Source organism: Podarcis muralis, chromosome 7, assembly GCF_964188315.1.
Source record: "Podarcis muralis chromosome 7, rPodMur119.hap1.1, whole genome shotgun sequence".
Lineage (NCBI taxonomy): Eukaryota > Metazoa > Chordata > Lepidosauria > Squamata > Lacertidae > Podarcis > Podarcis muralis.
In genome coordinates, this window is record NC_135661.1 from 52221129 (window position 1) to 52249035 (window position 27907).

Consider the following 27907-nt stretch of genomic DNA (forward strand, 5'->3'; position numbering starts at 1 on the left):
AAACAATTAACCAGGTAACTACCTACACAGCAACAGTTAGAATCACTAGCTTACTGAAATGAGACTGGCAGCTGCATCAGTGGTAAATACATTCTTAGAATGAGGTCTTAGTACTACAAAACAATATTTGTTATATATAAGCATAAAAAATACACAACCATTTTCTCTTTTCTTTTAATGACTATCACCCACTTAAAAGTTTTCTGAAATTACAACTTATGTGATCCTTCTATTAATCATTCATTAAAAGAAACAACCCCCCCAAAAAAAAACCTTACCTAAAATCTTGCTGACAAAGGGTGGTCTTTTGGAAACGGGTAAGGAGACTCCCACGAAGTATACTGGAATCCCTGAGAGTGCAATGCCAATGCCAATCAGGGAATTAATGGTGTCACTATAGAGAGGCACCACTACCAGAAATACTGAGCATATGCAGAAGACTATTGGGAAAAACAGGCTCAACTGTAAGAGAGGAAATGAACTAGAATCAAGAACAGCCAAGTCACACTTCAATTTGTACTTTTTTCATTATCTTTTAGCGTAAGATTCTCATCAGAAACCACCTTATGCCAATCTGGAACCACTTTCTGCCTATGTAACAAATGGCACAATGCAAGGCTACTCATCTCGGCGCATTGGTGTAATGTCTCTGAACGTATTAACTACAGAATTTGAGCTGTTATCATTCTCACCTTGAGTGGCCTGTGCCGATCTGGTTGCTTCCAACGGAGGTAGAGTTGCCCAGCAATTGATAGTCCTACAAAGAACCAATAGCTGAAGCTGAAGTAGTTAATAAGCTGGAATACATCTTCTACAGTCAAGTATATGAGAGTCATGGTACACTGTTAGGTAAAAGGAGATGAATACCATTAAAACCTCAAGAGAGACATTTTTTTAAAAAAATTCTCTGTCATTAGCAGCACTTGCTCATTTTTTTGGTAGTATCACCATAACACAGCATCCTCAAACCTGTAGCCCTCCAGATGTTTTGGACTCCAACTCCCATCAGTCACAGCCAGCACATTCTTAGAATGTGCTGCATGGGCACAGTTCAGAACAATAAAGGCATGCAGAAAGGTATCCTAAGTGGCTACTTCACAATGATACAACATCTACCCCCTGGCAGCTCCAAGCTTAACCCCCACCCCCCCACCCCCGATGGCATGCCCCATTTATTAATGAAATGCTTATTGGTAATTTTAAAGTACAGCTGTTATGATCACTGTATATTGTGAGCAGTCTTGAACACAATTTCCTTTGTGGAAAGGCAGCACATAAATTAAATCGTAATCTAATTTGGGCTGAGATTCAATATCCAGAGGTTAAGCAGGGAATATGTTGTTTCAATTTACAATTCTAACTTATAGGGACAGGGTGAGTTACAAAATGAAGAAATTTAATAAGTTCTATTAGCTCTGTCCACCGTCCACACTGAGGGAGCATCAGAGTTTCTACATTTCATCAGGTATATACAAGGTGAAACATCTGTAACTAAAAAGTCTATCTAGTTACTCCATTATAGGGGTATAAAAAGCCACAGTAGTTAACTTACGTTGAAGAGAAGCGCTGGGACTGGTGTAAATCTTCCTATGTGGATCATTGACAAAAGGTCAGGCAAATGACCCTCCCGGGATCCAACAAAGAACAGCCTGCCAATAATAATGATGAGGATGAGGATGAGGATGATGTCAGATTAGACAGTTATATCTAATATTAAGTAAATAGCAGCAGCTAATACATCAACCTGTGATTTATTTTATCCAAGCCAATGCTCAACTAGTCTGATCTGAAGTCCAAGACAGTCTAGGACTGCAACCGTTATGAAAGATTTCATGCATCACAGAATCTAGACATCATTTGCTTCCCTTTTATACAAATGTATTTGCTTGGTTGAATGAGCAGCAACATTCATGCAGATGGTGCTTATTTTCAAATTGGAAACAAAAGGAGTCTGGGTTTGGTCTCGACAAGTATCTGTTCCCTCCTACCCACCCTGAAAATGGTTCCAATTTTGTTTTCTGCACACGGGGCAGCCTCTTCAATCCTCCCAACTCATAGCTGCATTTTCCTCCTTTGTCCTTTTCTAAACTTCTGTGCAAGATTCAAGCAGATTCTTTTGAAAGGTCATAGCTCAGAAGGAGAGCACCTGCTTTGCATGCAGACAATCCTACATTCCACTCCCAACATCTCCAAATAGGACTGGGAAAATACTCCTATCTGAAACCCTGGAGAGCTGCTGTTAGTCAGTATAAGACAAGACTGAGCTAGATGGACCTGAGGTCTAACTCTGTGTACAGCTGCTTCCTTTCCTGAAACTGCACCCTTAATAGAATCTGTTATAACTGACTACAGGCATGTTTATCTGTGTAGAAGGATGAATTTAAGAACAATAGTCGAAAAGGTATGTAAGAAAAGAGTAGCTTTGTGACAGTTTATGCCAGGGGCAGGCAACCTAAGGCCGGGGGCCAGATGCGGCCCAATCGCCTTCTCAATCTGGCCTGCAGACGGTCCGGGAATCAGAGTGTCTTTACATGAGTAGAATGTGTCCTTTTATTTAAAATGCATTTGTGGGGCCTGCCCAGTGTTTTTACATGAGTAGAATGTGTGCTTTTGTTTAAAATGCATCTCTGGGTTATTTGTGGGGCATAGGAATTTGTTCTTCCCCCCCCCCCCCAAAATACAGTCTGGCCCACCACATGGTCGGAGGGACAGTGGACCTGCCCATGGCTGAAAAAAGGTTGCTGACCCCTGGTTTATGCTCTTAAAACTGCAGAAGTGAAGTTTTGTATCCCATCTAGTTTGTTACAGAGTATTTTGTTACAGCTAGTTACAACTAGTTAGTTTTGTTACAGCTAGTTACAAAGTACATCTGTTGATTTAAAGGGGGGACACACACCAAAAAACAACAACCCTGAAGACAAACACTGAAACCAGGAATATAAAGATCATGAGCATCTTCAGAAAGCCTGTACAATTTATACCAAGCATACAATGGTAACTCACCCACCCACCCACCCCTCTCTCTCTTTGGGGTAGGTATAGCCTTACAGATTACTAAAATTAGATGCTTTACCTAGATGATGCCAAAATAGATGCATTGAGTCCACCAAAACAGGACAAGGCAACAGCAATCGGGATTGTCCAACTGAACATGCCAAATACTTGCTCAGCAAATGTCTAATGTAAGAGGGAAGGGAGAAAAATTAGAACATGTTGAACCTCCACACACAGAGAGATTTATTTGTAAAATATATGGTCAAAAAAGTACCCAGTCTGTACAACAGAGTAAACAACCCATCAGCAGATGTGGAAAATGTGTCCTGCTCTGAAGTTCAAGTCCTATTAGATTGAATTTCAGAAATAAATTCAATTTGAATTTACTGTTTTAGAAAGTCCAAGGTACAGAGAATTGTGGGCAATCTTGAACAAATTAGATTGCTAAATGATTCTGCTTCTTTGCCCTGCCTAGGGCCCTAGGCAAATATGCTGCATCACAAATTATAAAAAAAGCAATAAAACAGTCTGACTCCAAATTAAATTGTTTAAGGAAAGGGTGGCTTTTAGCATAAGGAGACAGAAATATACTTGTTTGAAAGCTTTACCAAGAAATACATCCCAAATAATTTATGGTTGCTGCTCTTATAATGACCTACAATTCATTTATGACCTTCCTTATTTTTACTGCAACTCTGCATTTTTCACTGCTTTTCCTCAGCACCACCCAAGTCATGCCTCCATAATTAAATATTTCCTCTTCCTCTATCATCCAGTGAAAATACCTTCTACTGTAATCTCACTACTATTGTGGCATTTCGGCTCCACATTTGAGGAATGATGTCCCATTCTTTTTCTCCAAAAAGAGAATGCAGAATAGCAGGCAATAGCAGTGCTGCATGGGAAATAGGATGGCTAATATACAGGGTTGTAGGTATATACTGGTTCCCTGTGAACCATGGTTTGGAAACTGAAATTGGAGGCCAGCCTTTGGAATATACACTACTTCCACATTCCTCATTTTCTGGAGCAATTTCCTTCATCTCTTCCATTCCCAGTGTTAGCCATGGATTTTGTGTTACACACTCACTGATGCAATTTGTGTGTTTAGTAGGATCCATCACAAATTGAAGATGCGTGTTTTGAAGCAAATTTTGAAAGGGGAGATGGGCGAGGAATGTGTACCTAAACCATGATTTGCAGGCAGCCACCAGTACCTCTGCACTTAATCCACTATGGAGAGAGATTAGACTGGGTCATACCAATGGCCAAATCTCAGACTTGAGCATTCCAGTTCTGGTTTCAGATGTGAAGCACAAACCCAAATTCACCAATTTGTATGCCACAGTGGCATATTCAACAAGGAAATCAGGGCTAAAATTGGCACATCTCATGGCAAGGATGAAAATAAAATATGCAAGCCTATAGATTGCCAAACCATAGTCCAGCCTTCTAGTAGCTTGAGCATAGGACTTCAAAAGGAAACCATGCCTCAAATTTCAGCTAGCTGCAGAAACAAAGGCATGCCTGTGCCTTCATTTTGCATATGTAAAATGGGGTGGAAGAAGCCTTCTGTCATATTCTCTAGCTCCTCATCAGTGTCTAGATGAAACTCGTTCCTGTGTCTTGTTGGTATTCAATAGAGTAAACTCAATTAAATTAATGAAGCTAAGGTAAAGGTAAAGGTACCCCTGACCGTTAGGTCCAATCGTGGACGACTCTGGGGTTGCGGCACTCATCTCGCTCTATAGGCCAAGGAAGCCGGCGTTTGTCCGCAGACAGCTTCCAGATTATGCGGCCAGCATGACTAAACCGCTTCTGGTGAACCAGAGCAGCTCACGGAAATGCTGTTTACCTTCCCACCAGAGCGGTACCTATTTATCTATTTGCACTTTGACATGCTTTCAAACTGCTAGGTTGGCAAGAGCTGGGACCGAATGATGGGAGCTTATCCCGTCGCGGGGATTCAAACTGCCAGCCTTCGGATCAGCAAGCCCTAGGCTCTGTGGTTTAGACCACAGCACCACTAAGGTAGTCATGTCCATTAACTTCAATGGGTCTACTCTGAATAGGACTAGCCTTAGATAAAACCCCATATACTGTAGATATTAGGTATTTAATTTGGTTAGTACTTTAGGCACATTCCAGTATTTAAAGGATTCAGTATTTAAAGGATTGCAGTAGATTAATGGGGGAATCTGCCAGGTTTAATTCCAAATAACTTTTAAAAAAACCTGTTCACTCTGTGAAGCTGGTTTTGTCTTTCTGCAAAATATTCTGAAAAGAAATCATCACAAAGAAAACACCACAATTTATAAACTGGATTAACTATAATCTGGGTGATTCAAACAAGCCTAATGAGTAACAGTAGTAGTAAAGAGAGAGACTGTGAATGTTATTAGGAGCTCCTAATAATATTCAATCAGTTTCATTTAAATAGTACAGTGGTACCTCGGGTTAAGAATTAAATTTGTTCTGGAGGTCCGTTCTTAACCTGAAACTGTTCTTAACCTGAGGTACCACTTTAGCTAATGGGGCCTGACACTGCCGCTGTGCCGCCGCCGCACAAATTCTGTTCTCACCCTGAAGCAAAGTTCTTAACCCGAGGTACTATTTCTGGGTTAGCAGAGTCTGTAACCTGAAGCGTATGTAACCTGAAACGTCTGTAACCCAAGGTACCACTGTACATTTCATGAATGTGTAAGATGTTCTATATAACAATGTAAATGTATGTGAATATAACAATGAAACTGACTTTTTGAATATTAAAGGCTTTGATAAGTACTGTGTCCCTAATTCCAGTTTCATACTTGCACAGTTGGACAAGTTCTGGAGCGCAACTTCTCCTGAACTGCAGTCAGAAAGTACTAAATGGATTAATAATGAAATCTGATTACTTAAAGCTCCAATAACCCTTCTAACTAAAAAGATTAAAATCACAAATAGGCAACATACACCAATGAATTTCACCTTGGCCAAATTACAAGAAGCTTCTGGCTGTGTATTTGAACCTGGAAATTTTACATTTGGGATGCTATGCTAGATTAGTCTAAAGAGAATGATCAAAACACCAAAAATTTAAAAAGCTTGTTCTAAGACACAACAACTTAACTACTCAGCTTAACTCCCCCTTAAAAAAACAGTTTTGTTTGGTAAAGTGTGCTGACCTAAAAAGGCTTAGATCCCTCATATGTCATTAAAAAGTTGTAAATATCCTATATAGGATTCTGTAGTAATTGGAGTGACCTTTAACACAACTGAGTTCTTGGAAAAGAAAGCAGAAAAGTAACCTATCAGCCCCATAGTGATGTCTAAAAATGTTAGGCATTTAAATACCTACATAAGTAAATAGATAAGAAATCAGATAGTCGGTCAGATGTCAAAAGATCAACAGTGGAATGAATATAAAATAAAAATATATTTCAAATACCTTTTGTGCATTAGTTGCAAAACATCTCATGCAATTCAAAGAATAAACAAGACTGGGGGTGGGGGAGCAAGCAGGATGTTGTCAGTAGGTTTCCCCAATTTCACCCTATGATTACCCAAACTGCAAACCAGTAGTATTCTTAGCAACAGGATCTGTCATTCATTGTCAGAGTGGAAGATAGTGGGTTAGAGCAATGCATGCCCCCCCCCCCCGACTTCTTCCAACCTGGCTTGGGTCTCTTGCCTGAAGCAAGAGCCCAAGAACACACTCTGTTACAGTGTTGATGCAGACTCTCTCCAGAACATTTTTACTTTCTACATGTCCAACCCACATGCATGCTACTTCCAGTCTTGCCTAAAGTGACAGCATTTCTGCAGAGTCTCTTCTATTATAAATAAGACAACATTTTCCATGAATTGCTACGCTGGTCTGAGTCCTTGCAAGTGACCAATTTTCCCAATTTCTAACAGCCCTAAAGGGTTGAATTCAGACTAAATTAGTTGGTCTAAGTTCCCATTGAAACAAATGGTGACTGCAAGTCATGACTTAATTTTAGTTACTATTGAAATTGGGAGAAAGTTGCTTAATCTGAATCCGATCTGATAAATTTAGCATTACTATTTTTGCACAAATTATATTTCAGTCAACCAACTGAAAACAATTCTTTGGGAAGGTTCATTTTCACATATATATAAGCTTCCAAACTGCATCCTTCAAGGTTGTTTGTTTCATTCTGGATGACTGTCGCCAATTCAGTTGGATGTATACACACAAGTTTGGAGAAATCAAAAGGTAGTCTAGCCATAAACAGTGCCCAGAAGTTCTAGATCATATAGAAACTGGGTCATCTGAATCATAAAAAGGCTGCACAGCTCAAGATGCAACTTAGTCAAAGATAAGTGCATAAACACACATAACAATAGCAATATCAGACTTACCACTGCCACTGCATCACTAGAAAGCACAGCATTAATATCCAGCACTGTATAATATGCTATATTGGTCAATATGTAGATAATTGTCACAATTGGCATAGAAACAGCAATAGCTAGAGGCAGGTTCCTGGTTAAATGAAACAAAATAAAACAAAAACACACAACTTAGAAGTAGCTGTTACTCTTTTCATCCTGACTAATACCTACTGGGATATCACAAGGGATGCGGGTGGTGCTGTGGTCTAAACCACTAAGTCTTTTGGGTTTGCTGATTGGAAGGTCAGCAGTTCGAATCTGCACAACAAGGTGAGCTCCCGTTCTGCCCCAGCTTCTGCCAACCTAGCAGTTCGAAAGCTTACCAATGCAAGTAAATAAATAGGTACTGCAGCCATGCACTCTGACTTCCATCACAGTGATCCGTTGCACCAGAAATGGTTTAATCATGCTGTCCACTTGACCCAGAAAGCTGTCTGTGGACAAACACCAGCTCCATTGGCCTGAAGCGAGATGAGCATCACACTCCATAGCTGCCTTTGACTGGACTTAACTGTCCAGTGATCCTTTACCTTTATTTACCTTACGGGGATATCAGGTATTTACAATCATGTTTGGACTGATAAAAGCTTCATATGAGAACTAGGAGTTCTATTAAAAACAAGCTAAAGAAAATGCCTTATTTTCATTACTTTTGTGGCCTACTTCTCACAGAGGTGTTTGGGCTGTACCACTTCACACTGCAGGGAGAAGTTTACGTGACTGTTCCTCCATGCTGAAAACAGTGCTATACAAAGAAAAAGGCAAGGCTACAACACTCTTCCCTGGCACCATCTTTTCAGTGCACAAAGATCCTTCTTTTTGCATGGAGCTGTCATTCAGTTATATGAGCCCCCATTTAAAAGTCCAAAGTGTTGCATCTATGAGAACTAGGCCTAAGACAAAGCAGAAGGGAATCAAACCCACCTTAATCAATGGTTGAAGCGGAGATCAAGGGCCATTGTGGGGTGCAGGAGGGAAGGGGCCTGCTCTAAATCATTCTGGGCAGGTGTGAAACCCAGGAGACCCCAGAGGGCAACCCTCACAATTCCCCCCCCCCCCCCGGGATAGGAAGAGACCAGCAGGGCCTCCTATTTTCCAAGAGGCTGCTGTAGAGGTGGCACCAGGACTGCTGCCCCTATGGATCCTGCCACCTGAGGTGGTCACCTCACCTAGTCTCATGGGTGGGCCAGCCCTGACTATGTCCAGCTTTGTCAATCCTGCAAATCGGAAACAATGTGCAGTTTGATACAGCCAGTCAAGCTTTTCTTAATGTCTCTCAGGCTTCAAAATTCTGTTAGTTACTCTTTGTAGTGTCAAGGTTCAGAATTGTTTATGTCCATGTAAAATATTTATTCAGCTAGAGATAGAAGATACTTTAAACAAACTGAAAAAGGTGAAATAGCTTTAAGAAACATTTACCTTTCTGGATGTTTTATTTCTTCAGTTACAAAATTGAGGGTGTCCCAACCTGAGTATGAGAACAAGGCAGAGTAAAGTGCAAGAGAAATACCCCCAAGATTCCAAGATGATCCCTCAAAAGAGTCCTGAAAGTGGTCCGAGTATCCTGTGTGTAAAGGAAAAGCAGAGGAATAAGAACAGTGTTGGAAACCATACCAGATGGCACTGTTAATACACTTTAGCGGAAAATAAAGGCAAGAAGAATGAGAAAGTCTCAAACTCTCTGAAGACAGCAAAGTGAGATCTACCACCCTCTCTCACACACGTGGCATAACTAGATGGGAGAGAATAAGATTTTAAAATGCTGCCTTGTATTTAAATAAATGGGGGGGGGGCTACTAGCAGGCAGAAAACTAGCATAGCAAGCTGCGGGCTGGGCTAGACTGTCTCCTGACAAGTTATTAATTTAATTGAAAAGAAATTATTTATTTATTTATTTACGTGAAGGAACATTCAAGGAATTGTATTCCTAGCCTACAGTGACAATCAAACACCTCATTCTACTGCATGGATATACCAGGCTGCATATCATCTCCCTGTTGCTTGCCTTTAGAGCAAATAAGGGCATTTCAGTTAGTAGAAACATTGCTTTATTGTTAAAAAGGTGTAGTTATAGGTATATCAGTACTCAAATCTGAATTGTTAAATTGTGTTATTACTGTTATTGTGGTTTTTGTTGTATGTGTTTTTTGTGGTTGTTGTTTGTATTGAAAAAACGATTAAATAATTTTTTAAAAAAAGAAGCACGAAATTTAAAATTTTATAAAAAAAACCCCAAAAAACACACATTGCTTTATTTCTGAGGAACTCTAGTTCAATACATACCCAATTTACATGCATCATCAGAGACAGACTTGGCTCACAGCAGTTCAAACCACAGTTAATTAAACTGACTGCAGGCAGCCTTGGCATGACAACTTCACCTCTTGCCAAAGTACTTTTATATACAAGGTATCTAGAGTCTAGATATTTTATGTATAAAAATGCATCCAAAATGTGTTTCTCCATCACAGATTGGTTCTCAGGTTCAAATATTATCTGTACTACTAATATTTGGTTTGGTCAGGAAACAAACTATGATCCCAGTTCAGGTATAACACTAAGCAAAGGCTCAGCATGTTGCTCCCACTTTGCTTGGGAAGAAATGAAGTGCGAACCAACTACAGGTTCACAGAAAAATATTAACCATGGTTAATTGACGTTGACATTGATCACTGAAATATTTTAGCCCATATCACTCAAAAGTTTTAAGACAACCAAAATTACAAACATACAGATGATTAATAAAGGTACTTAAAGAAGGTCTATTACTAGACTACAGTAGCTTTCCATTTACAAAAGCTAATTAATATTGTCCAATTTGGCATGCTTTCCAAGTGTGTTTTTAAGCTGGATAAAAGCAATTTCACAAAAGCAGCTTTTAAAATTAATTGGTTTTATTTGGCAAACACTGCAAAAGCAGCTTTTAAAAACATTGCAGTGTCTCATTTAGAAATCTGTTCAATATTTAAGAATATCACAGCATATCTGTTTTTTCTCACCATATTCACCACTTTATCTCCTTATAAAGCATTGGGAAGATGGAATAGCAGCCAAGTTAGAACAGTGATGGATAAAGGGTTACATTAAAAGCAAAAATCATACCGCCAGAAGAGCACATTGTGTAACATTAATGTATTATTCTGCACAGGCCCAACGGATAAGGAAAGAACATGGCATATAGTCCTTCTAAAATACAGATGTAGTTTGGCATAGTAGAAATGCAGACTTCCTATTTTCTCAAGTCAGCATAATAAGAATGCTTCCAAAATAAACAGGAAACAAAGCTTGTTTTAAAAAATCAATAATAAAGGTGAAAACCCTGATAAACCTACAATAGCTAGGATACCATAGCTCATGGGAAAAATATTTCAGCAAGCTCAGTTGTGTAAAGTTGAACAATAGGCAATAGGAAAAACATGGCTTAGGAGGAAAGTGCTATGTGGGCTTTGCTTTTAGGTGCACTCTTGTCAGCAATCTGCACATAAAGGTCATATAGGCTGCTTGTAAATGCCCGTAATATGACTGGCTCTGGGATCAACCTGGTGTTAAAGTAACAGAAGTATTACACTTAAAGGTGCATAGGGTAGCTCAGGGCCAAACTCAACATGATGTTAGCTGTATCAAAGCAATTCTCGTCCTATAAACTGCTTTGAGGTTCTATTACAATCAAGTGATATATAAACTTTGTTAAATAAATTAATGTGCAAACATTTTTCTAATGTAAATAGCTGCTGCTTGAGAAGCCTGGATAGGGCAGAGACTACAGTGGGAGGTTTAATAATTCCCTCTCCCTGTGTTAACAGCACTCTCTCTCATTCTCTCTCTCTCTCTCTCTCTCTCTGTGTGTGTGTGAGAGAGAGAGAGAGAGAGAGACTTCATCAGAATCATGGGATGGGGGGGGGGGGAATTAACACCTATCCACCACTATTTCCATTCTATTCAGTCGCACCCTGACAGCCAATTGCCATTGGAAGGGCAGGGGAGCCCAGTTTTCTTTCGTCTAAAAACTTACTTTAATAAAAACAAAAACAACACAGAAAAGACACACTTATAAGACACTGACCAAACTCTTCTATTTAGAAAGTGTTTAACCTCATTGAACAAAGGAACTGCTTTGCAACCCCTGCCTGCAAAAAAACACAAAGGGAGTCTGAGCTGCATGTACAATGTCTACAGTACACATTAACAACTTTCTTTGGATAGCAACTGTTATTTGGGTGAGGAGACAGAGCCAATTTGGAGTTGGAAATTAATGGGTTTAAGCCCACGCACACCATCAGCCACCACCACCACAATAATAATAATAATAATAATGGTGGTGGTGGTGATTGTTGTCTGTTTTAAATTAATTACGCATACATAAACCTGAGGTACTCATTAGATCATGTAGACCACGTGGTTAGATTCAACTAACCAAGGCACTTACATTTTGGTAAGGCAGTAGCAAAGCATATTCAACATAAAAGGTAAAGGTACCCCTGACCGTTAGGTCCAGTTATGGATGACTCTGGGGTTGCGGCGCTCATCTCACTTTACTGGCTGAGGAAGCCGCTGTACAGCTTCCGGGTCATTTGGCCAGCATGACTAAGCCGCTTCTGGCAAACCAAAGCAGCACACGGAAACACCGTTTACCTTCCCGCAGGAGCAGTACCTATTTATCTACTTGCACTTCGTGCTTTCGAACTGCTAGGTTGGCAGGAGCAGGAACAGAGCAATGGGAGCTCACTCCGTCGTGGGGATTCAAACTGCCGACCTTCTGATCGGCAAGCCCTAGGCTCTGTGGTTTAACCCACAGCGCCACCCTTCATATTCAACATAGCCAGTCACTAAAACTGCAACCCAGCAACTCCCCATACCCCATAACAAGAAGGTATCCTTTTTTCTCAGCAGTGGCATTCTTGTAATATATAATCCCTTAAGGAAAAACCTGAATCTAGTTCATGTGCTTTGGGATAATAAGCAGCCATAGCATGGTGTCAGCCCTCTAACACCATCCTTTTGTACTCTCCTATAATATGAAACAAAACTGTCCATTCTATGGATCAGTTAGCATCCACAAAACTGCACAACCAATTCCATATCCCCAAGAGTGCATTCAACTTCTACTTCTAAAACAGCAATATCTCAATGTGAGAAATATCTACAAAGGCCTGGTAAAGACACTACTGCTGTGCCCCAGGGGAGGCTGGTCCATTAGGACAAATGGGGTACTACCCTCTGCAACCTCAGTCTGCCATCAGCCAGCCTCCACCTGCCTGTTTTTATTCTTCTTCTTACAACCAGTCCAGGGGGTGGTACTGCCTGCCAACTTCCTCTGCCTTAGTTTCAAGTGTTGCCTTTGTGGAACTCAGCAGGTAGGAGGATGGGAACAAAAGTAGAATTAGTTGGCTCCACCTGTCACTGGCTTTGGCTCCGCCTATTGCTAGTCCTGCTGCCTTCTGCATTACCAGTCCCAACAGGCACCACTTCTGTGTCTTAAAACACTCACTTCACTAGAAAACAGGTTCCAGTTACTCTGAATGTGTCAAAGAGGCTATTCTTCTACAACAGTGAAGGCTAAAAACAATTTTTCAAAAAATACACTGAAAATTTTAGTTTTTAGAGAAACCTGCAGACACTTTGAAATGTACATAGAGTATTGTTAAGGGTAAAAATAAATGGCCTGAAGTGCCTAAAATGCCCTAGGGGACATGGTCTAAAGAAACTTAATGCAGCCATCTGTCAAAGCCAATAAATTTGGGTCTAGTCAGTGCCTGGATGGTAAGCCACCTGGGAAGCTGATGTGCACCACCTTGAGTTCTGTGATGGAACATCGGAAACTGCTTTATACCAAAGCAGACTATTGCATCAATCCATCTCAGTTTTGCTTACACTGACTGACTGACAGGCTGACATGTTTGCCAGTCCTATCTAGAGATACTGAGAATTGCACATGAGATCTTCTACATTAGGCACGTCCAACAGGTAGATCGTGATCTACCGGTAGATCACTGGACATCTGTGGTAGATCACTGGTTCCCCCTAAAGAAGCTGAACAACTTTGGCTCCTCTAAAAAAAGCTCAACATTTTGGTCCTTCACCCCCCCAAAATGGGCCTTCCCTCCTCCCTAAAAGAAGCTCAACAAGTTTGACCTGAACAGGGCTTTCCTTCTGAAGAAAAGCTCAAAAACTTTGACCTGAACCCCAAAAAGGGGGTAGATCACTGCCAGTCTTTAACTCTGTGAGTAGATCGCAGTCTCTTGGGAGTTGGCCACCCCTGTTCTACATGAAAAGCAGGTGCTCTGCCACTGGGGTACAGAAGGTGGGATATAAATGAACTTCAATAAAATCAATGAATAAAACTAAATTAATATTTCCATGACTAAGTAAAACAGAGGCCCAGCTATATGCAACACTTTGTCATGTGTAGTTATCAACTTAAGGGCATACATAACACAACAAAAATGAAGCTGCAGAAGGATGCAGATGTTTTTTATTGGGAGGAGGGGAGCATCTGGTGTGTCTGTGAAAGCATTAAGAAGCTGCTCCTCCATGCTTCCACACCTGTATATTTTACATATGGTTTTAAATTTCAGAGTAAAACCACAAGTAGTTCCCAGATTTATGTTAAGTCACTATCTTACTGTGGGTTTTTATTTTCAATTTTGCCTTCATTCCTACCTAAGAGTACAGATGCAAGTTCTAGTTTTATAAGCAGAAGTTGGTTCAATTAGAAAGTTGGTAACATACCATACCTGAAGCTTCCTATTTTTTGAAGGGATCTGAAACTGCTGTGAATTTTATCAATAACCCAGTAAGTGCTCCTTAACATTTTTCTTCTGATCAGTACAAACCTTTACACATTAAGCTATTAATCTTACCCTGGCTTAGTTTAACAATTCCTGTTATGATGATGACAATAAGGGCAATGACTTTGGCATAGGTGAATGCATCCTGCACCCTTGTTCCCCATTTAACATAGGCACAATTTATAAACGTTAGAAGACCTAGGAGACAAAAAGGGAAGCAAGGAGGCATTAGAAAGTGCTTTGTTTTTGTCTTTTAAGAATCAGTCATTGGTTTGAAATTCTTCTCCATGCTAGAGCTAACATGTCACAATTACATATTTGTGCAAATAAGCTTAGGAAATCAGGATAAGGAAAAACTGTATTTATAAAGACACAGTTTTATTACTAAAACTTGTCTGTTATTTAACAGTTGGTTAACTTCCAACAAACTGCAAAGCAGAAAAGATTTCAGGACATATGCACATCTAAGGAGAGGGTTTAGAAGGCATGAAAATACTTCTTGGCCCAATTTGCAGTCAAATCATTTTAGGAGTAATCTTGTACCTTTGGAATGAAGGAAGGTTGCAAACGAATACACATTTTAAATGACAACATTCTTATCGAAAATAGGAATCACCACTTAAAAACTCTTTGACAACACAGTCTGTCAGTATAGTGGTTAAAAATACCCAAACCACTAGACCTAAAGGGCTAGAAAAAATTAAGGGTAGTTCCATGGTCCAGGGAAACATCTTAAACGAACCATTTTGATGGCATTTAAAATTTTTTTACTAAGAAATGAAGAAGCAAAAAGCAATGCAAAAGGCAATGCAAAATTAAATGCTCCTTTCCCTTTAACCATTTGAAATGCCTTAATTCTCATATTCTTGATTATTTCAGAAAAATAGAAAGCAATAAAAACATTTTCAGCCATCACAAAAATGTAAAAATTGCTTATAAACAAACTGCAGGAAAAAAGGGCTGAATTTCCCATCTTTTTTCAGCAAGTCCTGAACTGCTCAATGAAATGGGAAGAGATTGACTAAAAGGAGGCAGGTTTACTTCTAGATTATGAGAAGCTGAAATTGAAAAGGATACTTCTAGTAACATTTCTAAAGGCTACTCAACTTATTACCATGCCCTACAACTCAAGTTGTTTCTATTTGACAAGCCAACCTAGATACACAGGGAGTATCTTATGACAACACAAAGTACTTATGAAACTACTCAGTAAACAACAGTATGATGAAATCTCTCTATCTCAGTATAGCAGAAGAGTATTTATTTATTGGTTTTTACGCAACTTAGTATCCACAACTGCATTTTCCTTCCTAGCCCCTGAGATCACAGATCAAGGCAAAGAGTGTAGCCTGAAATAAAAACTATTTTAATCGTGTCAATATTCTAACACATCACTGTTTCCACTGACTTGGGAAGAGAATGTTTTCATGACTTCTTGTGAGTAAAAAACCACCACACCAACCAGAGTTATGCGCATGTTTTCCTATCCTGGGTTCATTTACAAATAATAATAATATATCATTCCAATCTGTGCTTCTCAGCCCCACACTAATTCTAGCCAGAGTGGTAAAACCACTCAAATCCTAATTGCCAGGAAAAGGTTGACAGACTGTGTAGTTCCCCAGAAAGCTCAAAAAAGACAAACCAGTTTCACTGAATTTCAGCCACTTAAAAAGTAGCTTTTAATGCTGCCCCAATTCAAAGCACTCCAAATGAAGAAACAGAAAATACATCATGACAGTAAGGGTAATAACAAATAAAATGCGGAAATTCACAACTTTTGAATTTAATTAATCTAATCAAGTCACAAATGGGGAGCAAGAAAATAAAGGAACAATAATAGCCATATTTGGATGATTGTAGCTTGTCTTAACAAGTCAAGATATGTGTAAGCCTTTTGTCTGTGCACACCCTTCACAGCTCTACTCAAACAAAATGCTGAAGTATTGCTTTAACCATAGTTTCTGATTTTGTTATATGGTTATCAGCTTCAGATCTTAAACAACCAGACAAACATGCTAAGTCTACACTGAAGTCCCAGTGAAGCATTCAGCCAAAGAAGGAGAGGACAAACTGTGCAGGGAGTGTGGTGCCACACCCTCTACTCCCAACCATTGTGCATTCAACAGAAAGATATGAAGGGTGGTTCTAAGTGTATTCAGCCAAATGTGCATCCTCAGACTGTCATACATTCAACGTGAAAGTCGGGAGTGGAGTGCAGTGGGCAGTACACATCTGGATGGTGCATGCATCCCCTACACAGTTTGTGTCCTCATGCATTTGGATTAAAGCCTAAATAAGGTTTTACAGCCTATAGAAATGAATCCAGATCAGCACAGAGTTAAAAGCTTATTCTCTTCGTAAGAGAAAGTAATGAGAAGAAAGATCTCAAGAATAGTAACAAACACAATAAGCCAGGGGTCACCAACCAAGCGGCTACAAGGACCATGGTGCCAACAAAGGCCTTCACTGGTGAACCCAGGCAGGGACCCCAGACTCTGAAAAAAAGACTTTAAAAAGTCTAAAGTCCGCCTACAAACAAAGGTATGGACCAAAATGTACAGATCCCCTTATAAGTGATTTCTGTGAAATGCGGAATTTATACCCAATGAGTGAAGACAGTTCTATGGCCAATGAGTGAGTTGTTTGGACACCAGGTAATAGGAATCCTTAGGGTCTTAAAGAGCTGCTGTTTTCCCCTCCTCTTCAGTGCACTTTTCCTGCTTCTATCTTATTTTCCGGGCAGAAATTCAACAGGTTAATTTCTTTCTCAAATGGAAATACAATCACCATGATAGTACTTTCTCTAATCTTGTGTTGTGGTGCCATGTTGTATTATGCCCCCCATAACAACCATGTTGTGCCTCCTGGTCCAAGAAGGCTGGCGACCTTGACAATAAGTAATGTATCCTGTTTATTACTGTGAGCTTTCTATAAGGCCCAAAAACTAGCAAATCATTTCAAACATCAGAATGTAAAAGATGTTTTCCTGTATCTTACTACAATTGTCCACTAAGCTCATATGAATAATTTTGCATTTCTACTTTATTGCCTCTCACCTGCATTCTAAAAGATGTTACAAATTTTGAATATTTACAACTCTTGTCAAAGTGCATGGATATCTACCTGTTTTGCCTACTAACTGTTTTTCCTGCTAACAATTATCCAATGCTTCTGGAAAGTTCCTTAGTCTCCTCCTATACATATTCAGTGAATGTGCATAGCACTTTCAATAAGTTACTTCCAGTAAGTGTGCCAGGTTTGCAGTCTTAGCCTTCAAGTAAGTAATCTTGCCTAATCTCCTTGCATATGTACAGAGAGAGCCAAACAAAAATCTGCCTGTTATATCTTAAGCAGACAAAATTTTGCAGTGCAAGAGACATGTGGGCTGCATGGCCAAAGGTTCTGGCTTATGCTCCTAGGTTGTAAAAGGCTATATTTAGTTGCAAACTAAATAATGTTCTCACTGTTATAGCAACCAGTTAGTATGCATGGTTGTTCAGGGAAAATATGGATTTCAAGATCTGAACCTAGATTTTTTTTAAAAAATCTATTCCTCCTAACCATTAAAAAACTAAATGGAAGACTCCTATTCCCCCCCCAAAATTAAAAATAATAAAAAAAAAATTCTCCACATAGCAGATGTTGATGATAAACAGGGAATCACTGTCTTCTTCATGTCCCAATTCATGTCCTAATTCCCAGAAACACAAAGAGCTGGCCAAAGTTGGAAATAATATACTGGCCCTTGTTGGTTCCTCTAAGAAAATCCTAATCCTAGGAATGCTAGAAGATTTTCTGCCTAGAGCTCAAGACTTAATTGCTTCTATTTCTGGCTACTCGAGACTAAGGATATCTCAAGCATTCAAGTGGTCTTCAGACAAGTACAGTCCTGCTTGCAACCTTCATGCAGCATCTGTTCCTAACAGGAAATAGTCCCAGAATCCATAGTGGGAAATTGACACTATGACTGGATCCAGACACATCAAAATAGTGTTTCAGGAAAACATGTTGTAAACCTCAACATGGGAAATCACACTGGTGAAACACAGAACCCCACAGCGCCATCTGGAGTCACATATAAAACACTTTTTGTTTACTAATGTAGCTCAGTCCTATGTGTAGCAGTTTCATACCAGAGATTCTAGGATAGGTAGCTTCAGCCCCTGTTGGGAATAGATCAGGGCCCTTGGGAGTGCCTGCTGCTTTCCTCTAGCCAAATTTAACATTTGAATTTGAGGGGACAGGAAGGAGAGAAGGTAGAGGTGAGCTCTATGCAACTACCTTCTACCCTTCTGCAGGTTTTCAACTGGAATGCTCACAAAAGCTTGACTCCATTCAGGGCAAACAGTGGGACAAATTCAACCCTGCTCCTTCTGTCATTAATCTTGCCATAACTAATTTAACTGTTTTGGAAGCATATTTGACTGTTGAATCATTGCAACTGATGCCTAGATGGACTCCTTTCTTTCCCAAGCCTACATTAAGGCAGCACTTTTGTTAATAAAATACTTACATATACAAGCCGCTGCAATAATTCGGCAAGCGATGTAAGGAGGTTGACAGGAAGGGAAGACAGGCTGCACGATATAGTTGGCAAATGTTATTGCAATAATTGCCTGGCTGGTTGGCTCAATGATCAATAGTGAAGTCCACAGTCGTATAAAGGCAATGAAGCTTCCAAAGGCCTCCAATATGTATGCATAACTAGCTCCTGATTTAGTGATAGTGGTTCCAAGTTCAGCATAACACAGAGCTCCAAATACTGAAAAAATCCCACCAATTGCCCAAATTACTAGTGACAATCCATAAGATGTACTGTAGTTGAGTACTCCTTTGGGGGAAACAAAGATACCTGAACCAATCATGTTTCCTACTATTAGGCTAATCCCATTAAGAAGAGAGATTTCCTTTTTCAGCTGCATTGTTCCTTGGTTTCCTTCATTTATTTGAGTATTGCCACTTTGATCTATTTTGTCTGCTTCCTTAATTGGGTAATATTCAGTCAGTGAATTCAGAGGTGACAAATTCTCTCTCTCTTCCATCATGATGTTCGCATGCATCCACTGCAACGCCAACCCCAAACTACAACAAAAGAGAAAGATATAATTAAATACTAGCAATTAACTTTTTGAGAGCTCTATTGGCTATTGAGTAATGTATAAGCGCTATAAACAAACAAAGCAAAACAAACCTGAGACATTTTTGATTTATAGTGTGAAAGGTGGGATACAATTAGTCATATAACCAAAAAGCAGCATTGAAGCATTTATTACAGGGCTACTGCTCAAAACCAATTTTAAACTATAAAGTCTTAAAATGCTTCATCACAGTAAGTACAGCACACATTACACAAGTGTCTTTGTAGCAGATCTCTGGTAATTACTCATTAAAAGTTTCATTCCAAAGCCTGCACAAAATTGAGTCTTAAAGCAAGCCTGTAAATACCCACATGCCTTGTCTGTAGTGGGCAAGAATTGCCTCCAATAAGACAGGAAAGTTTTAGTATGCTGGAAAATAGTTCAGTCTTTCCCCCCTTCCAAACCATCTCAAAAGGTATGTGTCTGGGCAGACAAGCTAGTAACCTTTGTGGACTTACTTGCAAGGCTGTATTAAAGTAATGTTACAAGTGCCTATTGCTATAATTATTCATTTAAAATTCATTTACTGCTTGCTTTATTATTATAACTATAGTGGTACCTCGGGTTACAAACGCTTCAGGTTACAGATGCTTCAGGTTACAGACTCCGCTAACACAGAAATAGTACCTCGGGTTAAGAACTTTGCTTCAGGATGAGAACAGAAATTGTGCTCCAGAGGCACTTTAGCTTTGAGGAGAGACCATAGTTCAATGCTAGAGATGGTTGTTTGACCAAGATCTCTGGTTCCACCCCCAGGATATCCAGTTATGGAATCTCAAATTGTAAGGATGCAAAAGTTATTGTCTAAGACCTTGGAAAGCCACCGCCAGCAAACATAAATAGTCCATGGGTTGTATCTAAGTTTTACTCACAGTAGACCCATCAAAATTAATGGATCAACTTAGTCATGCCCATTGATTTTCAAGCCTCTACTCAGAGTAGGACTGGCATTGGCAACAACCCCATACTGGGTTGGGTAGAGCATGTAAAGGCAGCTTTATATGTTCAGCTACAGAAACTTCAAAAATAAGGCCACTTTACACATAATGTCTTCTGACATTGAAATTATCTCAGTGCAGAAAAATGTCATCTCCAAATAGGCCCCACTTAGGAAGCATACTAATTGAGGTCACAACCAGACAGCACAGACAACACAAAATCCAGAAGGGACAAGTATTTATGGGACCATACTTCTGGAGTTGATATGCTTTACAATAAGGAAGGACAAATATGTACACACAGCCCATTTGTTATATTTAACTTACATTAGGAATGTCCTTTTGCATTTTTAGAGCACCATCCACCAAGCACAAGCCCCCTTCATATCAAGCTTGGCTTTTATCACACTCCAGACATCCATCAGTAAAATCATCCAATTAGTCATTCATTCTCTGAATTAATGCACTGTCTAGAAAATCAGACATTTCTGCTTATAATCATAGCACAGGTTAATTAAGGAACATTTGTTAGGCATCTGGTAGATTGTGATGGGTTATCATGGACCATATTCTGTTCATTTGGTTCTTGAGGTTGTTGTTTTATTACTGTACTAATGGTTGCTAGGTTTAGAACTCTTTATTTTTATTCTCTTTGTAAGTCACCTAGAAATTATTTTTACGTTAGGCAACTAATAAAACAAATACATAAATAATGAATAGAATATTCCTAAAAAATAAAAACCATAGAAAGTGTAATATCATATCCGGAAGCAATAGTCAACCTTTTTAGATATAGGACACACATACAAGACTTACTTTGGGGCTGGGGACGAGTTACCTGTTGTTTCTGCTCTACTATCTCTTTCTCCCTTTTCTTTCACCTACTCTTTAAACAGATCTTAAACACAAAAAGGTGACCACTCCTGATAAGGCTGTGATCCACTTGGGACTTTCCACTTACCAGCTGGAAGTTCAATGCTGTAAGAGACAAACTCTTTCATACACTGGGGAGGGGGGAAATTTCTGGCTTTAGTTTAACTAGCGTTGCATCATATCTGATCAAACCAGTTGTTAAAAAATTGACTATGTTAAGTCTAACAAACACCACCGCTTCACAAATAAACCTATTGTTATTTTTAGCGGTCGGTGTCACATAAGTAACCTGAGCTCCTCTTGTGAAAGGAAAACCACACTAGAATGCATTTCCCTTTGAAACAACGGAAGGCAGTACTATTCTCAGTGATACTTCTGCTGTCTGCAGCTGAATTGATACTCTTTCCCAATTTATTCTATCTCAACATCACGAATACCATCACATTATTGTTTCTCTTAAAAAACACACCAAAAACTCTTTCAGGGGACACAGTTGTAATGTTCCTGACTGTCAACGTTTTGAGAGCAGGCTATTGTATCATGCACACCCTCTTTTCATGCATACAAATTGCTCTTGCCATTCCTCAGACAGCCTATGTCTGCACCAGCATTAGCCATGCATCCTCTAACCATGTTCTCTCTTGAATAGGCTTTCCAAACCCTGACTACAAAGGGTGCATGGGTTAGCACTGACCATGCCCAAGATCAGTATAGGCATAAATCCTTGACCATGGTTAAAGCTATGAGAGGAAGGGTGAAATGAGTAAGTGCCATAGAGGGATGAAATACACAATCCCACAGCTTGCTCCTAATATCGTAATCATAATAAAAGATTAAGAGCAATACTTCTACACCAAACAATAGCTGTACTTTATCATCAGCCCAGAGGCCTGTAACTTTCTGGACAGTCAGTTTCACTGATTCAGTCATCTTTACATTGTTACTGTGTTGAGTCTACAGAAAAACCCCTGAAAATCAGTATATATACTGTATTTGCTTGGTTTCAGCTAGAATTAACTAGAATTAACAACTGAGATGAAATTTTCATGGTCCTTCTCATTCTTTTTTGATTAAGAAATGGAATAAATAGGGGCAGAGACATTCATGAGTTACGAACTTAATTCGTTCCGGAGATCTGTTCTTAACTTGAAACTGTTCTTAATTAGCGTGCTTCTGCTAATGGGGCCTCATGCTGCCACTGCGCCGCTGGCACACGATTTCTGTTCTCATCCTGGGGCAAAGTTCTCAACTCAAGGTAACACTTCCAGGTTAGCATAGTTTGTAACCTGAAGCGTTTGTAACCGAGGAGTTTGAAACTCGAGGTACCACTGTATATGTATGAAACAGCCCCCCAAGTAAACAGACAGAGAAATTGTCAATTGCAAGAAAGACTGTACCACAAAGTACAAACTAATGTGCAGAATGGCTCCCCATTTGTGGAATGCTTTCCCCAGGGAGGCTCACCTGGCACCTTCATGATATATTGATAGGTGCCAGACAAAAATGCTCCTATTTAACCAGGGCGTTGGCTGATTAACATTCTATATCCTTTTAAATGTGTTTGTAGGAGGGTTTTTTTGTTCTCATTCTTGTTTTTATTATATATTTGCACTCTCATTTTGTATATTTATGTTGTGAACCACTCTGTGATCTTCAGTTGGAGGGTGATATACAAATTTAATAAATAGTAATAACAGTAACAATAAGAATAACAGAAAAGTGGATTCCTAATAAACAAGCAATAGAAATCAAACCCAAACATGAAACCACCCACCCCTCAAATTCAGAGATGGTTTTGCTGCTGTTTGGCAAACATTCATAAAGAATTTGTGTTCTCAGACTAAAGGTGTCACTATACATGACAATGAAATATAGGGGGGGCAGTGAGAAACCTACAAATTCTAGGTGTTTTTGAATACTTTTGAATAAATTGGAAGATGGGGGAAGGCCCATTAATGCTATTTACACCAAAAACTAAAATAAAAAATTGAATACAGAGTTCATGGTGGATTTATAGCAGGAACTACAATGACAATATACACACAAATCTCCAATGCTAATTTTGTGTCAGTTACTATGTACTTACTGATTGAACGGCTTGTACAACGGCTTGCACACTAGTTACAAACTTTGTACGACAGCATCAACAATTCCAGCATTTTTAAAAACTGCCTTCCCAGAAATCAGTAGCTGGTCACAGTGCTCTCTCCTTCTGTCTCATGAATCAGCATCATATATTCTGTAGAATATACAAGTATTAGGATCTCAATAAAGTGGACTAAAATAAATAAGGACTGTGTTGAATATTCACTGCAGAGGAGTACAGGATATTCATAGCATTGTTTGGCATAAGTGAAACTACTACCAAACTATGGTAGGTAAAGGTAAAGGTAAAGGACCCCTGGATGGTTAAGTCCAGTCAAAGGCAGCTATAGGATGCAGCGTTCATCTCGCTTCAGGCCGAGAGAGCCGGGATTTCTCCACAGACAGCTTTCTGAGTCATGTGGCCAGCATAACTAAACTGCTTCTGGCATAATGGAACACTGTGACAGAAGCCAGAGCACACGGAAATGCCATTTACCTTCCCACCACAGCGGTACCTATTTATCTACTTGCACTAGTGTGCTTTCAAACTGCTAGGTTGGAAAAAGCTGGGACAGAGCAACGGGAGCTCACCCCATAGCGCTGATTTGAACTTCCAGCCTTCCGATTGGCAAGCCCAAGAGGCTCAGTGGTTAAGACCACAGTGTCACCCACGTTCCTACTATCAAACTAAAGCAAAAGAAGTTTGGTTATCATCACAGAGGAAGTATGAATCTGTGTTGTGTAAATTAGCAGAACTCCTATGCAGATAAAAATGGGAAGTGTAAATGTATCCTAAGATACAAAAGGAGACAGAATGGCACAGTGGGAAGGCAGGAAAAGAAAGGAAAGTACTAATTACACAGACTTAATTCTGGCACAGGAATCAGGTGCCTGATTTGTGAGCGTCTGCAGGGTGCTGTCAGACTAATACCCTAAACTCAAGTGACTTTATTCAGAAATATTTCCCACTGATTTCAGTGGACTCTACTTTCCAGTGAAACACAATTATAATCAGGCTGCAAGTTCTTGAAAACAAGATACTTAAAAACCATTCCAATGCAATACGTATACACCATCCTATATGTTTCTATGGTCATGGTCAGCACCAACTAGTTTCCCAGCTTAAGATGGATTGGGGGGTGGTGGGCCAGTTTGCCCCCATTCCTTGAATAGCCTTCAATAAAGGTGCCACAGGTGCCACTTCTCCACAAGTCACTTGCCTTCCAACTGGCAATTGTAGTGTGTCAGGTAAAAGGTAAAGGGCCCAGTCGCGGACGACTCTGGGGTTGCAGCACTCATCTCACTTTACTGGCCGAGGGAGCCGGTGTACAGCTTCTGGGTCATGTGACTAGAATGACTAAGCCGCTTCTGGCAAACCAGAGCAGCGCATGGAAACGCCGTTTACCTTCCTGCTGGAGTGGTACCTATTTATCTACTTGCACTTTGTGCTTTCAAACTGCTAGGTTGGCAGGATCAGGGACTGAGCAATGGGAGCTCACCCCATTGCAGGGATGCGAGCCGCCAACCTTCTGATCGGCAAGCCCTAGGCTCTGTGGTTTAACCCACAGTGCCACCCGCGCCCCTGGTATGTCAGGTAGCATCTTTTAAAAAAGCAGATTTAACTCAAGGTACTTCAGTTGTTGATATCCCTTTTAAAAAGATGCAAAGCATTGCTATCAGTACAAAGAACAAAGACAATGAAGCTGCAGGCTTTGAAAACATGCCCTCTATGTGTAACATTAAACACAACAAAAGGGAGCAGAACCACATCCCCTGGTCCTGCCCCATCAGTCATTCATGTCATCAGTAGTACTTCAACAAATGGGGGTGGGGCTTTATGCATACACTTTTGTACACATAGGCTTCCCATGTGACCTGCTACCACCATCACATAGGGTTCTTGAATGCATGGAAGCCTATGCACACACAACTGTGCATGTGTAAACAGCCGTTTTCAATCATCCTGAAAGGGGGAACATGATCCCTCCTCCCCCATTTCTAGGCTGCTAGGACAACAAAGTGTAATATGTGTGGATGGGTGTTGATTGTGTACTTTCCTCCATGCTGCAGTCCCCTTTTAGTAGTAGTGGTAGTATTTATTTCATCCATTTGTCACTTATATATAAAATGTTTCAAAACAACTTACATCTTATACCTTTACCTCATCTCTCCCACTCTTTCATACAGATGGTGAACAGCAACATTATTTTTTAACCCTGAGGGTAGCAAAATATATTGATACAATCTCTGGTGCCTAGGAATATTTCCTGGGAAAGTAGACAAGATAATTGTTTCACCACAGCTATCTCTCCTTTTCCCTCATTCTCTCCAAGTAAAAGAGAGCCTAGTGCCCATTTATTTTAGTGCTAGGCTGCCAGTGATATAGTATGGTCCTTTTGTATTGCATCCTGAGGACTGTTGCGACCAGAAATTGATCAGAGTGAGGGAAAGTGTGTTTCTTTGTGTGTTTAAGTGTTTGTGTAAGTACAAGTGTAATAAAGGGTTTGGAATTTGTGTAGGTATTGAGTGAGTGGAAGAGTATTGAGTAGAATATTATTTTTGGAATGCCCTTCCATTAGATGTCAAAGAAATAAACAACTATCTGACGTTTAGAAGACATAGGAAAGTTTTTAATGAATGATGTTTTAATGTATTTTTAATCTTTTGTTGGAAGCCGCCCAGAGTGGCTGGGGAAACCCAGCCAGATGGGCGGCGTATAAATAATAAATTATTACTATTACTATTATTATTATTATTATTCTGATGTTTTGCTTTCCATACTATTTTGCTCTATTTTGTTGTTTGTTTTCCTGGCTTTTTCATAAACAGTGGTATACAAAATCTGAAAAAAGAAAAGTAGATTTACTTTGGCAGCAGCCCCTTATCCCCTGTTCCATACAAGTGAATGGGGGAAACTCTATTCAGACCTTCTAAAATGTTTAGCTTGGAGAGGGCCCCTAATGGTAGTTCCCACCCTTTCCCTCTGAATATGAGTCATTTTTACTGATTTTAATACTGTATTTTTTAATTGCCCTGGAACCTCATGGTGAAAAGTGGATAAGAAAGCAAACAAAAACTCCCATTCACTTGTACGTGGACTTGGCTGCAACAAGGAACAGGAGCCGCCATTAATCCATCCAACCCAAAGTGCCTTGGTCCTCAGCTGCAGGTGTCAGGCTCCACTAGTGCAGGGATTCCTAAACTGTTGTCCATGGGCATTGTTTAGGGGCAGGGGATGAGAGCCCCTCACAGGGGCCTGCCCAGGACACCTTGCTGTCTGGGACAGAGGACCAAATGGTGCCCCACCCCAGTAAAGGTGTACAGCACCTACAGACTATTCAAGTTATTTTACACAAAAATTAGCTGCATTAATTATTGTTATATTTATTTATATCCCACCTTTCTCCCCAGAAGTGGGATTCTAGGTGGCTCGCAAAAATTAAAACAAACATTAGGCTAACCAAAACATCACAAAATAAGTGTGCAAGCTTCCAAGTTGTCCAGAACTCTTCCTCAAGTCAGATCAGCCTTTGTCAACCTCATGCCCTCCAGTTGTTTTGGACTACAACTTCCACCAGCCCTGAGCAAAATGTTTGGAGGGCACCAAGTTGGCAAAGGCTGGGCTTAGCTATTAGCCGGTGTAGAAGAGAGAAAAATGATGCTTAACTGAGGCCTTCCCCTGACAGCCAATTTTTTCTTTTTCTCTTGTCCCCACCCCATTTTGCTTTTTGTCTGCCTTCTAGGGAAGACTGATGAAAAAACCTAGAGGACTTCGGAGCTTGCACACTATTTGGCAACATTTAAGTTGGCCCCACAGAAACGTCCCCAGGCAGAAAACCCTGACTCTCCTATTCCTGGTGGTGGTAACAGCAGATAATAACATCAATCAGAAAATAGTAATAATAATAAATATTCAATCTGAATATTCAGCATTTGAAACACACAGAGAGACACACACCCCAAAACCCACTGCCTAATGGCAGGGCCGGCCTGAGCCACCCGCCACCCTCCTCGCGCTGCCCCGACACCCAAAATAAAATAAAATAAAACCTTTTGTGGCGCCTGCACTGGCGATAAAGAGAAACGGGACCTCGGAGGCAGCGAGAGAGAGGCGCAGAAAAAAAAGAGAGCAGAAAAAGCCGGTCTCCTTCCGCCGCCGCCTCGTCCCACCCGCTGCCTCTGAGGTGAATCCCTGAGGCACCTCGAGGGCGCCCAGCCCACCTTGGCTCTTCGCTCCCCTTTAAGCCTCGCTTCTCCTCCTCCTCGCTCACCTCACGCCCCGCCGAGCCGGAGGGATGCTCAGGCGAGAACGCCAGCCAGCAAGCCGGGCAGCCTGCCTGCTGCCGCCTCCCGCGCAGGCGACCTCTAGCCGAGCAGCTTCCTCCGCCTCTCGCCTTGTTTTGTTTTCCCCTCAGCGAGGGCGGCGAAGGAGCTGGGCTGCCGGCCCAAGGCCCCGCCCCGCCGCGGCTGAGGCGCTCGCCTGAAGAAGGCCGCCCTGGTGGTGGTGCTGGTGGTAGCAGCAGCGGCAGCGCAGGCGGCGGCCTGGACGGGGCTCCTCCCACCGCCGACGCCCTCTGGCGTCTTCTTAGCTTCTCGCAGGCTCTCGTCAGAAAGGCCCGGCGGGCTATTTTGGTTTCTCAGGTCGAAGAAGCAAGACCACCACCGCAAAATCACGAGAGAGAAAGGG

At 40.6% G+C, this 27907-nt stretch overlaps 1 protein-coding gene across 9 annotated transcripts in view; it reads right to left on the minus strand.

Moving 5' to 3' along the window:
- The window catches only part of SLC7A6 (solute carrier family 7 member 6), a 30747-nt gene extending 3053 nt beyond the window's left edge, over positions 1-27694 (minus strand). For 2 of the 9 annotated variants that reach the window (XM_028739563.2, XM_028739556.2), the window contains exons 1-10: positions 27492-27694; positions 23222-23374; positions 18700-19268; positions 14256-14381; positions 8815-8959; positions 7363-7486; positions 3074-3177; positions 1553-1649; positions 693-842; positions 279-462 (exon numbers count right to left, since the gene is read on the minus strand). In XM_028739563.2, the coding sequence (XP_028595396.2) occupies positions 279-462; positions 693-842; positions 1553-1649; positions 3074-3177; positions 7363-7486; positions 8815-8959; positions 14256-14381; positions 18700-19246 (1477 nt within the window). In that variant the 5' untranslated portion in view covers positions 19247-19268; positions 23222-23374; positions 27492-27694. Of the gene's footprint in view, positions 1-278; positions 463-692; positions 843-1552; positions 1650-3073; positions 3178-7362; positions 7487-8814; positions 8960-14255; positions 14382-18699; positions 19269-23221; positions 23375-23811; positions 23834-26001; positions 26063-27270; positions 27417-27441 lie in introns of those variants that run through there. The other 7 variants (XM_028739557.2, XM_028739559.2, XM_028739560.2 and 4 more) reach the window with 7 other exon arrangements.
- Positions 27695-27907: the final 213 nt, after the last annotated feature.